At 42.1% G+C, this 18,662-nt stretch overlaps 1 protein-coding gene across 2 annotated transcripts in view; it reads right to left on the bottom strand.

The window, feature by feature from the left end:
* Window positions 1–18,296, bottom strand: part of RNF130 (ring finger protein 130) — a 64,057-nt gene extending 45,761 nt beyond the window's left edge. For both annotated transcript variants that reach the window (XM_056865465.1, XM_056865458.1), the window contains exons 1-2: window positions 18,010–18,296; window positions 2,493–2,687 (exon numbers count right to left, since the gene is read on the bottom strand). In XM_056865465.1, coding sequence (XP_056721443.1) covers window positions 2,493–2,687; window positions 18,010–18,268 — 454 coding nt within the window. In that variant the 5' untranslated portion in view covers window positions 18,269–18,296. The remainder of the gene's footprint in view (window positions 1–2,492; window positions 2,688–18,009) is intronic.
* Window positions 18,297–18,662: the final 366 nt, after the last annotated feature.

The raw sequence follows: 18,662 nt of genomic DNA, 5'->3' as shown, positions 1-18,662 counted from the left end.
ATGGCTCAAATGCAAGAGAGAGGTGATCTGAGTGTCTGAACAGGTCATTCCATCAAGGAAAGGTAGGAGCCCATGAAATTCAGCCAGTGGTTCATGACAGCATCCTCCAAACAGGGCTATTAAGGTGGCTAAAGTAATACGAAAGAAACAGCCATCCTTTATTTCTGATGTGTTTTCCTCTTAAGGGACTGTTTACATGCTGTGTATGTGATAAGGAGACATGAACCCCCATCTGCAGAGATCCCTGGAGTGTGTCAACTGCAGTTTCTGAGGCACAGCCTCTCACTAGAATGAATTTTTTGTTAAATGACCAACCCAAAGCCCAGGGGCGTAACTGACTGGCAACTATCACACTGAACCATAGCGGCTGGCAGTTTAGTAGACAAGAGAAATACTGTTTGCTTGACCATTTAAGTACAGATGAAGTTCTAGTGACAAGTTCTTGCATGTTATATAAATGCAGCAGGAACAGATGCAGATAGTCAGGAACTGTATTCAGAAGAGAAATTCAGAAGACTCCACTTTCTACAACACCATTCAGAAAGCACTCCCTGTTTTATATTATATGGTAGCACACTGGCCAAACTCAAGAGCCTAAAAGGAGGCAACACAGGTAGAGCTAGTGTGGTATACCAATGAGTATGTCAGAAACCCAGGTTCAAGCATACCCTGAAGCTTGCTGCATGCCTTTGGGCCTGTCATTCTCAAGTCAAATAGGGAACTCAGAATCAAGTATGCCACTTTGAAAGGCAGGATAAAAAGGCATTAGGTGTTCTTCCTTGTACACCAGAGTTTTTTCTTCTTAATTATATTGATTCAGTGCCACAAGGAAAACAAGTAGCTGATTTGTACATGACAACAGTTGTTGGATTAGTCTTTGTAAGAATGCAGAAATAGAAGATAATTCTAGACAAGACTGGTTAATGAAAATCAAAGACCTTATTTGCTTAAACTTATTGCTCTTCAAATGATCTCCATTTGGAATGATATTGGAAACATATGCAAACTATGGAAATTATGCAAGGTGTATGAAAGTATTAGACTGTGTAAAATCCACTTTTCTCTATTACATAAGTGCTACTATTAAACATTAATTTTAAAAAGAGATAAATATGCATTAGGATAGATGGAGAGATAAACCTAGAAAAAGAGAATAAAAGGAACATGGAATGGCCAACAGGAATGAGTGCAAGGAGAAGGAGAATAGAGGAAGATAAAGAGAAAAATAGAATCAGAGATTGTATCACCAGGAATTTCAAAAGGTGAGGAAGGCTGAAAGTCCCATACTGTTCTCATTTAACAAACCAATCTGTGTCTGAATACCTCTCGTGTGCTTTAAAATTGCTCACTCTTGTTTCCTTGATTACTTCACTGGAGGTCTATTGGCAGGAAATTTATTCAAAGACAAAGCTTTGATCTTGTTTGTACCCTGTGTCCTGTGGATCTGAACTAATTCTGATTCAGAAGAAGTACAACTGAACACTGGGTTAGAGAATGCAACCATATTTAACAAGACTATTGACTGAGCAAAGTTTTCTACAGCTACCTACACCTATGGTATTTTCTTGTTGCGAGTTAAAAACTGAACACCAGTGTGCAAAGTAAAACCTAAATACTGGAATACATGCTCCAAATATTAGACAGGCATTCTGCTAAAAGGTACCTCAAACATAGATAACTTCTACAGATACCTATGCCAGGGCTTCCCAACCTTTTTGAGCCTATGGGCATACTTGGAATTCTGACACGCCATGGTGGGTGCAGTAGCAAAATGGCTGCTGCAGGAGGTGGACCCAGACACAAAATAATTGCCACAGCTTAACTTTAGTAACATAGTGTGAATCCTTGTGCTGTGGTGGCAGCTGCTGCAAAAGCAACATTTAAAAACATCTTCACAGCCAATCAGAAGACTTGCTGGACAAAAGCCCTACCTGGCCCCGCCCACTTCCTAAAAACACTTGGCAGGTGCCAGAAAAGGTGTTGGCGGGCGCCATGGGGCTCTCAGGCACCATGTTGGGGACCACTCCTATATGCCTTTGGCAGGATGTTTTATCATGGCTAACATGATAAAACTTGTAAATGTGTTTAATGGGTGGTAACCCTCACCCTGCTGCCAATGCCTATCCTTCTTTCATTTCAACCTCTCTAATGACAGAGGAAAGTCTCATCACATTCCCCTGCTATCCCTCTGAGGAGAGCGTGAGAATGCACAGGCTCTCACGTAGCAGCCATGGCAATGTGTTAAAGTCACCTGGCTGATAGACATTGACCGTTTAAGCACCATCAGGTATGCTTACAATTACACAAATGAAGCAATGAAATACCTTGTGGGACAAACATAATGACTGATAATGAAAGCAAATATTAAGTATTTGTGCATGCCATCTGTAAACAAGTCATACATTTGAATACTATTCATAGTTCTCGTAAACCACACATGCAGTAAATGAGCTAAGAGAGTAAAGAAAAGGATCTGGTATCCTTGCTTTTACCTTGATGAGTCATAGTTACAGGCTCCTCACTGGATACATTGTTGTAAATTACCACAGCTGAAGCATTGTGTGAAGCTGCCCGCAGTATTTTTTCTTTAAAGGTACAATTTCCTCGCTGCAGCAGGGCAATCCACTGTTTGGTATTTGGAGGAACTTGAAACCGTGTTCGAGAATCACAGCCTAAACGATCTGCAACTAAAAAAAAAATTTTTTTTTTTTAAATAAGCCACTAGAAATGTGTTTATGAAGGTAAAACAAAGTCTGCTGGCAAAAACTGTTCATTCTCAGACTAGAAGATTACATCTATCTGTATGACTGAACATTTTAAAAAATATTTTAAAGCTGTAAATGTTAGCCACATCTAACGATTACAGTAACTGACATTAAGCCATATATACTTGCAAAATTCCAGAGAAGTTAGCACAGCTAACTAATATTTCAATCAATATTTACAGGAGAAAGGGGGGCATTCATTTTTTTAGGTACCAAGGCATTACTGTACGATATAAGTCTGTCACTCACACTAAAGAATTTGAATCAATTACTGGCGTTTCATTTAACTACTGGATTCTATCTGATGAGAGGATAAGGATAGAGGCTATTGGCCATTTTAAAATCAAGCCTGTTTTGTTTCATTGATATCAATCTTTAACAATAAGTACACAATATGTCTCTGATAAACAGAGTTACTGCAATTTTCTGCTATGCTATTATACTCTATCATGGAAACATTCACATATAGCTTCCAGATTCATTGTATCTGTGACAGAGCTCTTCTACTGTGTTTTCACTGTGCGAGGAGAGTTCATTGCAGATATCCCCGGAATACTAATCAGATACTATCCATTCAGCCCCATGCACATTTTGCTTTTTGTCAACCGAGGACATACTTTAAAAGCTCATTCTGATTCAGCTAGTTCTCTTAACCACTGCTGCTAGGTACTGCTGAGTATATAATTACTAATGTACCCAAAAAGCAGTAGTTCCTTTTTCTTTTTCTGTAGAATAACAGTGCCAGGGCAAAGGAGAACTACCCCGTCTACGAGGAACTGCTGCTGACCTTGTTTTATAAAAAAAACCTTTTTTTTTGCTGTCAAGTCACAGTTGACTTATGGGGACCCAGTAGGGTTTTCAAGGCAAGAGACATTTGGAGGTGGTTTGCCATTGCCTGCCTCTGTATCATGACCCCAGTATTCCTTTGAGGTCTCCCATCCAAATACTAGCCAGGGTCACAGCTGAGAGTATGTGACTGGCCCAAGGTCAACCAGCAAGCATCCACAGTGCGAGTAGGGATTTGAACTAGGGTTTCCCAGATCCTAGTCTGACATCTTAACCACTACACCATGCTGGCTCTCTTGTTTTATAATAACACCATGCAATCATCAATGCTGAATGTGTTGTCACATGTTTCTTTAAAAGCATCACAACAGAGGTAAAAGAATTGTCCACATGCTTGTTATTCTCAGAACTGGACTGACTTAATATAAATGGTAATAGGTTAGCCAGATTTAATGCTTGGAAAAAAACTTCAATTTCTACAATTCATCCTCTTCTTCCCTGTCTCTTTATTATCACACTTGTTGTTCAGGAATAAAATCACAATTAAGTCAAGGACACTCTAAAAAGAAGCAGCATTTTAATGATACACCGCACTAGCTTTGATATTAAACACTACAAGATGAAGGACTGAAGAGTTACAAGAACCCATACAAAATAAAAGTATTCTGAAAATGTCCACATTTTTTTTTATCCAAGATGCCCAGTTTACAGCAGAGTTGGGAAATAACAATGCAAAACATGGTGGTTTCAGTGCAGAGAAGGCTTAGAAATAAATCATCCAGGTGATGGAATTTGGCATTTTATCAAAAAGCGAGAAAACATTTTATACTGTGAAATGATACAAATGACTTCAGATCACATATTTTTAATAAGTGATTTGTATTAGCCCAAAATTATTCTTAAATTACATTTCATTATGTCATGGAGACTTTCCAGCATATATCCAGAGTCCTCAGCTTAGAAAGGATACATACATTACAAATGGATTCTGAATAAATGATCGCAGATGACAGATGATAATGGACAACTATTGACAATTAAAGTTGCTGACTTAGTAGACTGTCAGAACCATCCTAAGCAGACTAATATCTTTCTAAATCCATTGAAATCAAGAAGCACATTCTTTATTCCTTTTATCTTATTTTAGGCTGCCATATCCAAAATGACTCAGAATATGTAGAATTAACAGCGCAATCCTAAGGGGGGGAATGGGTTTAGGAAGTCGACCAACCCTCACACCAGAGCAGGCCCCCAGCACTCCTGCACCGCTCTTGCACCCAGGGCTCTGTGCCAGCATAACTCTGGGCAGATCATGGGGCACGGCCAGAGTTAGTCCGCCCTCGAATGCCTTTCTGCCTGGGAATGCCCCCTGAATGTGCCAAGAAAAAAGGTAGTGAAGGCCATAGGCGACCACAGAGCGGCAAAAAGCAAGCCCCCCCCCCCACACACACTGCTGCAGCCATGGCCATGAGGCCCCAAGCAGCTCTGGATGCTGACTAAGGGACGACCAATCACCTCCCTCCCCTGTGGCGACCAAGCCCCCACCCCACACCTACCTATCACACCTCCCCTAGCCCTACAAAAACCCCAGAAAGGTCGCCCCACAACTCATGAGGTAGACTGTGTGGCATGGGATGCTCTCTGACAGCTCCATGTCATGTGCTAGAGTGAGTGCCAAGGTACCTTGGTGGCAGGAAAAGCACAGAGAGCACTTAGCACTACTGGGCAAGCACTTTGCATAAACACCCATCTCTGACCTTCTTTGCCTCTGGAGCCCTCCAATAAAGTGTCTGTATTGGCTGCAACTGTGTCTTTGTGTGTGTTGGTGTTGTTTGGGAGAGGCTGATTTGTACCACAGCTGGTGCCATCTGCCCACTGAGTGGATGGTAATCATCCTGCTGGTAATTGTCATACATCCGATCTTGGCCCCTTACTGTGTACCTCCAACCAATAACACACACAATGCATGGAGGGCCTGCAGGATGTGGAGTACTCTTTGCAAAATTAGCTTTGTTTTTGGGGCTAGGAGTATATCAAAAAGGGATGAGTCAGCTCAGAACTAGGTTTTGCTGAAAGTTCTGAATGATTGGGAGGACACCTGGAACTGGCTCTATGGAGTCACACAACATAGTTGGACACTGGTGGCCCTAATTCACCTGTATTGGGGTAAAGCAGGTGGCATAGTCCGCTAGAAATTCCTCGCTGCCAGCATTTGATTGGACAGCTGTCTTTTGGTGCTGGAAAACAATGCTGGTCAATTTCAGGGGGTCTAGCACTATGGAGGCCTGAGAGGGCTAGGTGGATTCCAAAAACCTCAGCTCCATCTGGGTATGCTAATAAAGGGAAAGAGTGAGACAAAGCTGTGGAGCTTGGGCTTTGTATGGGGCCATTAGGAAAAAAGGATTAGTGTTGTGGCTACTGTGCACGCAACCATAATGATAAATGTCGTTGAAACGGATGGTGTACCAGGTTCCAGGGGGATCCTGCTTATCTCAGGGCCTAGTGCTCTCAGAGCTAGGAGCACCCACCCTTCATGAGGTGAGTGACCAGGATTGCCCATGGAGGAATCAGCCATCTGTACGGATGTGCGGTTCCTTTCATGACTCAGTTCCTTAGCCAAACTGGCAGGACTCTCAAAAAAAAAAAAATTCTGCTTCTGCAGATGTCCTTTGCCAGCAGAAACAAAACCACAAACTGTTGAAACAGAACATTTGTTGTTCATGGAACATGGGAATTCCCAGCTCTGACATCACTGGCACCCCATCCCCTTTACAGTGGAGAAAAACAAAAGGCAGAACACAAAACTCTGGAGGGAGCCTTGGAAAGCGCCGCTCTCTGCCTCTAGAGGTCCCACTGACCAGCCCCTCTGTTTATCTTGGTTGCCTGGCTTGGTGACATATGCCTATGCAGCAGCAAACAGCCGCAGGGATCAGTGCCCCAGCTCCAGGCTCCCCCTTCCACGACCTCGGCCAGGTGGCTGTGGCCAGGTTGCACAGGTGCCAAGCTGAGCGACACTGACGTAGGAGGGTCCCCCAAAAAACCCTCCCAGCATAGGGTGACTGTCTGCAATTGTCTTGGGTGCAGAGTGGGATCAGGCATGCCAATGGCGGATCGCAGTGGTGTTGTGGGTTGCAGCACATTTCCTACAAACGCTGCAAACACAATGGGGCTCTGCTCATTCTGTGGCTGATGGGTCATCCCTCTCCCAGGGCACCACAGAATAGAGGACCCAAAAGGTGGGCTGAGTGGCAAGGCACCTGCTACACCAAATGTGCTCTAATACCCGCTCACGCTCTATGTGACCTCTGACATCCTGCCTAGCCACTGCCTCCTCCAGCTGTGCGTCCTCCTGCCCCCTGACCCAGGGACCTTCCAACAAACACCCTATGAGGGGTTGAGGCAGCAGTTGGAAGATGGCCATGCTGTGGCACATAGCACAGATGGCGAAGAGCTTAGCGACTGCCAGGGGCTTCATTGACTGGCGCCTTCCCATACAGTCATCCTCGGGATACGGTGTCAGCAAATAAGGACAATGGGAGTATCTGTGGTCACCTAGCATGGATGAATGACACCCATCAGGACTGAGGAACCCTGCCTGCTGGCCCACTCCCCCTTCCCAACTACTGACCCAGCAGCCATCCTTTGCCTTCTGGTGGCTGAGGCCAGATGCTGCAAAAATCTGCAGTGGGGAAACAAAACCGGTTCACCAGATTAGAGTCCACCACTCATGTGGAGTGGGGAATCAAACCTGGTTCTCCAGATTACAGTCCTCCACTCATAACCACTACACCACACTAGTTGCCCTTCCTCTAACAAGAAAGACTGAGTGGAGCTTTCCAAAGCTAGCCACAGCATTCCACTTATAGTTGAGGAGAGGGATGAACAAGGGATGTCTGGAGCAATGGCATCCAAACTATGAGACAAAGGATCTGTGTTTTTTAAATCCCCTTTTCTTCTTATTTTAGCTGCCACTGATTTGGACAGCTCTTCTCTACTTCCCCTCCCCCTGGATGTAAGCAGAGAGACTCTGCCAGCTTTGGAAAGCTCCACCACATCCTCACTGTTAGAGCTGGAGTGGATATGCAAAGCATGAAAAGGCATTTTACAAGATTCATATTGAATTAATGTGCCTTAAGTAATGGAAGGTGCAGCACCAAAGAGGTATGTATCTTGAGAATGCCTTCATTGAGATCCTAACAGCCACTTGGGTGTATTTATAGATTAAACTTTGGTTCCTACTTGATTTTTTTTTTACAACTGGGGTTTTTAAATATCTAGGCAGAGATTTTGTTGTATTATTAATAAAATTATCAGAAATTGTGAATGGGGTTAGGATTAGGCTTTCCAGTAGCAATAATTAGAAAATGTTTTCATTACAATACAAAACCCTGAAGGCTGAAAAAACAAGTCTGGTTCCTAGATGTAAAGAAAGTTTGTTGAGAACTGCACTAAGTTTTCATCAGATGGAAAATAAAGGTAGTGCAATCATCCTAGATTTCAGGAGTATATTCACAGTACAGTCCTAAAAAGGGTTACTTTATACATTTGATAGTGCAAGCCTCAGCAATTTGAGTTGATGCAGACCGAGTTTGGTGGGGATAATGTAATAAGGCTGAAGCCATAGGAAGACGCAAACTCTTGATATAGACCAGTGGTTCCCAAAGTGGGCAGTACCACCCCCTAGGGGGGTGGGATTACCTAGGGGGGCACTAAGAGGCAAGGGGGCAGTGTGTGCTAGAGGGGGTCCTCTTCAATTGTGTTTTGGATAGGGTAGGGGGCGCTGGGGTTGAGCTTGTGGAACAAAGGGGGCCGTGGCCCGAAATGTTTGGGAACCACTGATATAGACAATTCAAGGCAGACATTTTAAAACACAAGTAAATCAGTATTTAAAGTCTGCTTTTAATTTTTTTATTAATTTCCATACTGGAAAAAGTTACATAATCAAAATTCTTAAATCCATTATGCAAAACAAATTTACAAAGTTCACTCAATTCAATTAATAACAGAAGTCCGTAGGTGATTAAATAATGGACAGCTACCTTTCTGTAAAATAGTTAACTTCATAATTATATTAACCTCTTTGACCTTACCTAACCATTCCTGCATACCTGGTGCCGTATTTAGCTTCCAATACCAAGCAAAAACAAGTCACACAGTTGTAATGAGATTTAAAAGGATTTCCTGATATAATCACAGGAAAACCAGATATGTGATTCCACAAAAAGAATTCTGGATTTAAGGGCATGCTAATCCCTAACTCTTCCCTCTATTCCCTCTAGGTTATTCCAGTAATTAAGGGCGCATGGAAAAGGCCACCCAATATGTAAAAATCTGTCCACTGCTGATGACAAAACCAACAATTACTAGTGGTATTATACGTCTTTGCAAGCTTCTTGGGAGTAAGATAAATTTCATGGATCACCTTAAACAAATTTTCCCTGAAGTACAGAGATATAGCAAAACGTGATACCCAAGATAAGACATATTTCTAAAAACTATCAGACAACTCGTATCTTGAATCACAATTGAGGAGGAAGTGTGGAATGTGACCCACAGGCAGTTTGCTGAACCAACAGCTCATAGAACAGGGGTCCCCCACATAGTGCCCGTGGACACCATGGCACCAACCAAACCTTTTCTGGTACCCGCCTAGGGCTTTTAGGAAGTGGGCAGAGGCAGGTAGGGCCTTTGTCCAGCAAGGGTTCTGATTGGCTGTGCAGATGTTTTAAAATGTTGCTTTGGCACAAAGATCTGCACTGTGTTACTGAAGTTAAGCTGTGGCAATCATTTTGTCTGGGTCCACCTCCTGCGGCAGCCATTTTGTTGCTGTGCCCACCATGTAATTAGAATTCCATATGTGCCCATAGGCTCAAAAAGATGGGGACCCCTTTCATAGACTTCAGAAAACATATGTCTTCTGCCCTTAACCAACATTTCGAAATCTGAAAGGCCTCTCACAGACCTGCCTCTACAAACTTTCTTCAGTAAATAACGTTTTACCTGGATATATTCAAGGGACAACCATATCAAAATTGATATCATGGGCCACATTAACGTAATTAAAATGAATGTGGTACCAAAAGTAAATCATCTGCTGTATAACATCCTCATAATAATTCCTGGGGCTACTCTTGGTGAGTGGCCAGCAATCTTCTATATCTATCTATCTATTATTATTATTATTATATAAATAAAAATGTAAATGTTCGTTTGTTCAAAATCTTAAATCTCCGAAAGTTCTTCACCGATTGCTTTGAAATTTTGACACAACGTTGCATTCAAATATGCGCGTTTTTATATACCTATATTATATAGATGTCACACCTGTGACAGGTAAAAAAATGCTTTTTTTGAAAAACAGCGCCATCTGTTGGATGTCAAAGCAACACACGCTATCTTCTTAGATGCACCAGGAGGAACTGGTAAAACGTTCGTAATTAGACTGATTCTGGCAGCAATTCGATCCCAAAATGACATAGCCTTAGCTCTTGCGTCGTCCGGAATACCTGTGACATTGCTACCAGGTGGAAGAACTGCTCATTCCGCTTTGAAATTGCCATTGAACATGCAATTCATTGAAGCTCCCACGTGCAACATTTCCAAAGCATCCGGCATGGGAAAAGTATTGCAGAAATGCAAACTTATTGTTTGGGATGAATGCACAATGGCGCACAAGAAATCGCTCGAGGCTCTTGATCGATCATTGCAAGATTTGCGTGGAAACATCAGACCATTTGGGAACGCATTAATATTGCTTGCAGGAGATTTCAGACAAACATTACCTGTAATTCGTTGATCGACACCAGCGGACGAAATAAATGCTTGCCTGAAATGCTTACCTACTTTGTGGCGACACGTTAAGACGTTAAAATTAACTACAAATATGCGTGTCCAGCTGCAAAACGATCGATCAGCTGAGATATTCTCACATCAATTGCTGGAAATTGGGAACGGAAAGGTACCGGTTGATCTGACCTCAGGACGAATTTCATTGCCTCATAACTTCTGCAATTTAGTGACGTCAAAAGAAGAATTGGTTGAAAAAGTATTTCCCAATATTACAACCAATTATAAGAATCACAATTGGCTGTGTGAACGAGCTATTCTTGCGGCCAAGAACAAAGACGTCTACAAACTTAATATTATTCAGTCTCACATTCAAAGCGAGGCAGTCACATACAAGTCCGTCGACACTGTTGTGGAAGCAGATGAAGCGGTTAATTATCCAACAGAATTTTTGAATTCACTCGATCTGCCAGGGATGCCACCGCACGTACTGCAATTGAAAATCGGCGTGCCAATTAACATGTTGCGAAATATCAACCAGCCAAAGCTTTGCAACGGCACGCGGCTTGCAGTAAAAAAATTCACGAGCATCGTCATGGAAGCAACAATCTTGACAGGACCTTTCAAAGGTGAAGATGTCCTCATTCCTCGCATTCCTATGATTCCAACGGATATGCCATTTCAATTTAAGAGATTGCAATTCCCAATTCGATTGGCGTTTGCAATCCCCATCAACAAAGCTCAGGGCCAATCTTTAGAATTGTGCGGTTTAGATCTAGACACGGATTGCTTCTCACATGGACAATTATATGTTGCGTGTTCTACAGTCGGCAAACCAGACAATCTCTATATCTGCACAATGGAACAACAAAAAATATTGTATACCCACAAGCATTGTGAAATTAAACATATTAGAAACGTGCGCTTTCTCTTTTCTTTCTTTTCCATTTAACCAGACTGGGCCACAGCAACGCGTGGCCGGGTACAACTAGTGATAAATAAATTTATTTGGGGAGGTAAGAATCATAAGGTTAGATGGCAAATAGCACAGGCCAAGCAGGACATGGGTGGCTTTTCGATTCCCAAATTGCAATTACCCCACGATGCTGCAAGACTGAGTTGGGTGTCGGGATGCTTTAGATTCGGGTAATAATGTTTTGGAGTAAACATATGTAGGAATGCTCTTGAGAACTTTTCTATGGATGAATAAAAAGGATAGGAAAAGTATATACAAGGGTAATAACATAACAATCAATGTTCTTCTTCAGGTGTGGGATTTGTATTCCAAAAAATTATGGCTGCAATCCTGGGGGGGTGGGAAATCTCCTTAGGAGCCAGCGTGACTCTGGGCCAGCATATGTGCCACTTTATCACAGGATAAAGTAGCAAACATGCAGGGGCAAACATGCAAGTGTCCAGGAGCCACGGAGCTCTGCCGGCCCCCGCCACCAGTGCAGCCACTCCGGGAACTAAATCCCAGAAGAGAACGGCCGTGTCGGCATGGGGGAGGAGTTCCTGGGGTGTTCCTGGGGGGCGGAGCTGCCTCTGGGCAGCTTCCTAACACCTTTCGACCTGGGAACGCTCCCTTGAGCGCCGGTGGGGCTGCACCACTTTTTTTGGTGGCACAGCCTCACTGTTTTCAATGTGGCATTTCCCCCCATTTTTCATTTTTCATTTTAAAATACCGTTTTTTCCCTTCACGGCAGCCGGGAAGCCTTGGAGTGGCTTGGAGGTGGCTTGGCTCTGCTGCTCCTGGCTGCCGTGGATCTACATCCCCTTTAGGCTGCCCGTCCCAAGCTTTGTCCTTTAACATCAGCAGTTAGGGATTTGAATAAACTCTAAGGGTTACAGCTAGGTTCACTGAGTAAATGGGAAACCTATTGCCTAGATCAGTGATGGGGAACCTTTTAGAGACCGAGTGCCCAAACTGCAACCCAAAACCCACTTATTTATCACAAAGTGCCAACACGGTAATTTAACCTGAATACTGAGGTTTCCTCCCAGCTCTGCAAGGGGGGCCGGCGGTGGGGAGTCCAGGGAAGGGGGGGTCTTTGAAGGGCTCCGCGCTGCCTGCAGGCAGCACGGAGCCCTTCAAAGCCTGGCGGCGGGGAGTCCAGGGAAGGGGGGGCTTTGAACGGCTCCGCGCTCCCTTCAAAGCCCCCGCCGCCTCCACAGAGAGGGCTCGACGTGCCAGACTTGGCACATGTGCCATAGGTTCGCCAACACGGGCCTAGATACATATAAGCCTTTGTTCAGTAAACTCTGCTTTTGTTACCCATGTGTTCACAAAACAGTTTTTATCAATATTGATCATAGGGCTTAAAACATCACCACTAACAGGATAATACTTTCCTTCCTTTCCTTTATCCCTTAGAAGCTCCTTGATCCATTGATCTTGGGCAGCATATATCTAGTGTTTGAGGGATATAAGGACTGAAACAAATCTTGCCACTGACAATGTAGCCTTGGGATCCCTATCGCTTAGTAGAAAAGGCATTATGTCAGACACAGAGCCATTAGATTTGTATGTTAAAAGGGGGGAGATATCATGTGATCGAAGTTCCTCATAAAAGCGGCGCTCCAAAAGGGCAAGATGTAGTGAATCGATAGAGCCAGAAGAGCAAGGACAGGTCCTGTCTGGATATGGTAAACAGGATAAAACTGGCAAAGAACAGTATTCAACTCAGCTCTGTATTAAAACTAGTTGGAAGTAGATTCACTAGGTTGGATCCAGAGCAAGGAGACTGCTCATCCCCTCCACCCCCCCAACCATTTCCAGCCCTGTGAAAGTTTATTCCTAGAGTCACTATTATGCCACAAAAGTCAGAAGGCTGCAGTAGGGAAAAACTGTTCCTCCCTTCTTCCATCAGCAGAGCTTCATTCATGCAAGAGGCAGGAGAGAGTGATTTCAGACCCTTTCCCCCTCCCCATTGCAGCCACCTGACCTGTGAGGCTTTTATTCCACATAGGTACTGCAACTCCTGGAATAAACTTTCCTAGGGTCAGCAATAACTACTGGGTAAAGGAGGATGCCAGGAAGATCGGTGATGTGAAAAATAAATAAACCACCATTTTCAGTGGACTCTTCTTCCATGTACCATGATCAGCAGTGAGTATAAACTTAGTCTAACCCAACATAATGACATGGCAGAGACGTCATGTTGGAATTTTTTATATTCTATTTGCAGACTAACAATTAAGTTACTAAGATCCTAACTCTTCAACAAAATTAGTAAGCACAGTACAACCAAGCATAGATCCATAGCTCAATAAGTGGATGCAGTTTTTACATTAGTAAGAAACCACTTTAAGCCCATTGTAAAAATAGTTAAATTTATGCTAAAGTTTCTATAGTTCCACTTCTACAAACCAAGAATGGAAAAAGGTGTTACCCTTGCACTCATCTTCAAAAATAACTTCCCTCCTCAAAAACTGAATATCCTTCTGATCATAAGTTCATTAAATGGCCTCCAAACAACTGCCTATGAGAGTACAATATTGTTGGTGGGTTTATACCCGAGATCATACACAGGAACTATTTGTATGAACAGGTGTTTCTACATAAGGCTGTAATGCGGCCATCATGATTTGTTAAACTGCAGTGGTTCTTTTGAGCTACTTCATTGAGAAAGCCAAAGCTGGAGCCTCGTATCCATTGCCTTCACATGAAAACACCGTTTGTACGAAGTGAAACTTTCATGTGACCTACAGGATGGATTCCTAGAGCTGAATACACAGAGGCTGATGGATATATGAACACAGCCATTTAAAGTTGAAAAAAGAAAAACCTTGTATAAGGAAATATCAAGGTCAATTATCCAAAAGCAACACTCTTCAAGGAGAAATCTAAAGGTTCACTTTCCTTCAGAGGTTTCTCTCTCACAACCCCTTTGACTGCTGTATAACTATTACCAGTACAGCCATCAAATGAGAGCCAGTTTTGTATAGTATTTATCATATTGGACTAGGATGAGAGACTCTGCCATGGAAGATTGCAAGGTCACCATGGGCCAGTCACACGCTTAGCCTAACCAACCTGACAGGGTTGTTGTGAAGATACAATGGAAGGAAGGAGAACAATGTAAGCTACTTTGGGTCCCCACTGAAAAGAAACGGATAGTTTAAATGAAGTAAATAAGTCTGTTAATTATGACAGCTTTTAAAACATGCACTAATTTGAAGGACTGGAACTTTGTGATGCACTAATTGAAAACTGTGATATTTAAAGCAATTTTGCAATGCTTTTTGCAATGTTCCACAAGTTATTTGATCATTTTTGAATTAAAAGCATACAAATAACGGACACATTAAAGAACAGCTTTAACAAATTTTTTAAAAAATCTTTTAATCAGAAAGTTCAGTAGAAATAACACTCACAAAGTCTGCATGTTCATTTGATTTATTATTAAATTTATACCCCACCTTCCCTGGCACTGCTGGGCTCAGTTTTGCCCTTCTTGGTCTCCTCCCTTGCTACTTAAGCAGCTGACAGAGGAAAAGGATAAAGAGAGAAAATTGATGGATTTCAGACAGTGAAGACCAGTTTCCCTTTAGAGGAAAACTGACAATCAAGGTAGTGCAAGCGACATCAGTGTGTTATAAAGGAAGAGGTGGAATGTAGGACCACACTCCACTTACCCTATATGCAAATTGTACGTTCTATTATAATTTGGGTCAGTTTACGCCAACAGAGTGGTAGAAAGCCCCCTGGCTTTTATAACTGGCTTTGATTCCCTGTAGTTTCCTCTTTCTTTTTTGAAAAAAATGAGCAACTGCCCATCATTTGATGTTGCTATTCAGTCCCACTACCTTTTCACATGGATACAAAGTCACTGGGAGAGATCATATGGAGACTGCTTTAGAGCCAACAGTGTGCTCTTTTAATCTTTCCTAGGTCTGGCAGCATGGATGTTCATTCTGTGTACAGCTAGGGTTGGGAACTCGATGCAGACTATCTGATTGAAGTGGATTCTAGATGTAAAGAAGGCTGAAATGCTTTGTGGCTTGAGGAACTCAGATTTATCCAAACATTTTCTACAATAATTCTTAAAATTCAAGAATTCAAGAATAAAGCATAAAATATAGTGTTTATTTCAATTTACCCAGGGTGAATATGATGTCTCTTCTTAAAACAGATCAAATTTTAAAATGTTTCAAGAAGCTACCATCCATATTTATGAAAGTTTCACTCAAACAGATGAAGAAGAAAGCATATGGAGTTTAAGCACACACCATTTAAAATAAAATAATACTGACAAAGAGCACACAACGAAAAGAGCAGAGGAACAGAATGAGAGGTAAGAAGAACTGAAGTGAGGAAGGAAGAGAAACAACAGAAGCAATACAGAGTATAGCTTTTCAGAGTAGGCTTTCATGGAATGTTTCCAATTCAATGCAGTATAATTCCTGGATTGGGCTTTTTTAAGGGTTGGGGGGGGCAGGGAATCATTCAATGTTTAGGAATCCCTCTCTCTAAAGGAAGAGGTTTAAAGAATGAAAATGTTCTTGGACCCTGCTATGATTCTGCAGATCCAGGCAGCAGCCACTGCTAAACTACTTACTATCAGTTTTATCGGTTTTGATTTTGGATTTTCCTGTGGACTGATGCAGCGACCTACAATTTCATTCTATTTTGGGAAATACCAAACTTAGACTTCAGAGGAAGAGTCTTCAACTGAAAGAAGATACAGGATGCCACTTGCATATGGGAATTCCTTCCCCTCTAATGACTATGTAATACTGCCCATTGACTTTGACAGACTCTACATTGTGTATCATCTAAATTAATTTCCAGTTTTGCTACTATAAAGACTCCCATGTTTTTTCTCTGTTCTTGAAGGCACTCATGGAAAGACATTTGATTAATGACTGGACTTTATAGTGTTAAGCATATTTCACCAGTTGTCTCTCAGTTGCACTACTGGTTTTCTCACAGATCTGAAGGGTTGAGCACTACCTATAAAGGCCTGAAGGGTCTGGGCCCAGCATATCTTAGGAACATCTCCAAAGTGAACCTTCCTACAGCTGAAATTCTCTGCACATGCTGTGTTCCAGTAGATACAAAGAGCATTTTTCCAGTGTTGATGCCACATCTCTAACACCACTTCCCAAGCAGGCTCAGTGGTCATCATTTCAAATTTTTAGTTGTCATGTTAAAACACTGCTTTTCTATTAAGTCTCCTAACATCTTGAAACAGGAATTGCTTTAGTGCTGCTGCATGGTCAATTTTTATTTTATATTGTTTTGTATACACAGCACAGCACTTTTAATGCCTTTTGGTTTGGAAAGGTGGCCCAGAAGTTTTAAAAACTAGTAAAAATAAAGCTGTTCACAGAAAGCTTAAGACATTATATGGGGGGGGAAGGAGCTTGAATGTACTTGATAGTAAAAACATACAAATTACTTCAAGGACCTGCAAATTAAACTGAGATTATATGTAATTTACAGTACACTATGTTGTCTATGCCCTGACCTGGATGGCCCAGGCTAGCCTGATCTCGTCAGATCTCAGAAGCTAAGCAGGGTCAGCCCTGGTTGGTATTGGGATGGGAGACCACCAAGGAATACCAGGGTTGCTGTGCAGAGGAAGGCACTGGCAAACCACCTCTGTTAGTCTCTTGCCATGAAAACCCCAAAGGGGGTCGCCATAAGTCGGCTGCGACTTGAAGGCACCTTACACACACACACATGTTGTCTATACTAAGTACAAATATACTATACTTGTACTTCATTTATTTCGGATGTGTGCAGGAATCCAAAAGCGATTTAAAACATGCCACTACATATACTACTTAATGTAACTTAAAAGTTAATGTTATGTCTGTAACAATTACCTAAGGTTGTGCATATGGGAACTGGTAAATGTAACTGTATCGAATCCTGAGCATTCTATAACTACTTTACTAATATGTGATATTTCACAGATCAAACCAATTATTCCACCTTATCATTGGTTGAGATGAATATTATAAACATCTTCAAATTCCTCAGAAATAAATGAGCAATTGAGAGTTCTCTTTGTTCCCTTTATTTTTCTCTTTTCCAGAATCAACAGTGAAGATCTGAAACACCAAATAAGTACATAGGTGATATTTAACTTGGAACAAGTACTGATGGCACTGGATAAAATGCCCAAAGTTTGTGCGACACAAATATAATATTGTACTGTACTTATTTAAGGAAAGCCAGTGCTGTTGCATAATGTCAGACTTAGAAGTGAGAAACTGTGCTTCAATCTTCCATCACTCATTAAGGACCATTTCACACCTTCCATGACAGCAAAAGCAGGTTTGCTACTGAGTGCAATTCCCTAGGATAATTCACCCAGTCCCACCTAATGATAGTACTGACATAATACATGAATATTTGTTACTTTCACATTTTGTGAGGCATATTAAGGTGATAAGGCAATTTCATAATTACTTTGCTAGGTGTCCGCCTAAGAAACAGCCATCTTCCATAGTGCCAAAGCACCTTGCTTTCTGATACGGCAGATTACGGGAAATATTCAAACCTATGACTGAACCTTTGGACTCTCTGAGGTTCAGGAAAGCATGGGGTTTCTGATAAGATTCTGTGGGCCAACATGCAATTTAAATCCATATTTTTATTCAGACTCGCATCCTAGTAGTTATCCACAGAAAAGTGAGGAAAAGAATAGGAAAGGCTTACCTCCATTGATTGGTAAAGGTGCTACAAGCAGACCTTTGACTGCTACTTTGGGAGAATCCTGCCCATAGCGTCCACGGTCAAGTCTTAGTAAAGTCGGTGTAGAACGCTCGGAATTCCATACAGTCACGTTTACCAAGGCTGAATAATATGCTTGATTTGTATTATCAGCACTAGCTAGGAGAGTGTAACAATTAAATAGGACCAAAACGGGCACAGCAGGTAAACAGTTCCAGGAAGGTAAAATACACTTTAGGATCATCTTCAGCCCTTATAAGTGCCTTCAGTTTATTTTTTATCATAAAAAAACTTTGCCAAATAAATGGATTTATGCCTACAGTGAGCAGAAATCCATCAATTATTCATTCCACGCCATAGTCGAAAAGGGATTACAACCACATGAAAGCCATCCTGGGTGCCTGGCAGATGCGCAGACCTTTCCGTCCACCAAGTCCGTTGAGGAAGCTTAAAATGATATGGATTAGGGAGGGAAGAGAAGCCCTACGCCCTCTTCATTCCTTTTTTTTTAAAAAAAAATAACGGTTATCTTAAAAACTCAGAAGAAATTCGGCCTGGATGGACTGAAAGCGCGATCGCAGTCGGCAGGAAAGGCGGCGAGGCAACAGCTAGCGAGACCAAATATATGTATATAGATA

This window comes from Euleptes europaea, chromosome 1 (genome assembly GCF_029931775.1).
Source record: "Euleptes europaea isolate rEulEur1 chromosome 1, rEulEur1.hap1, whole genome shotgun sequence".
NCBI lineage: Eukaryota > Metazoa > Chordata > Lepidosauria > Squamata > Sphaerodactylidae > Euleptes > Euleptes europaea.
This window is presented reverse-complemented; position numbering and strand designations above follow the sequence as displayed.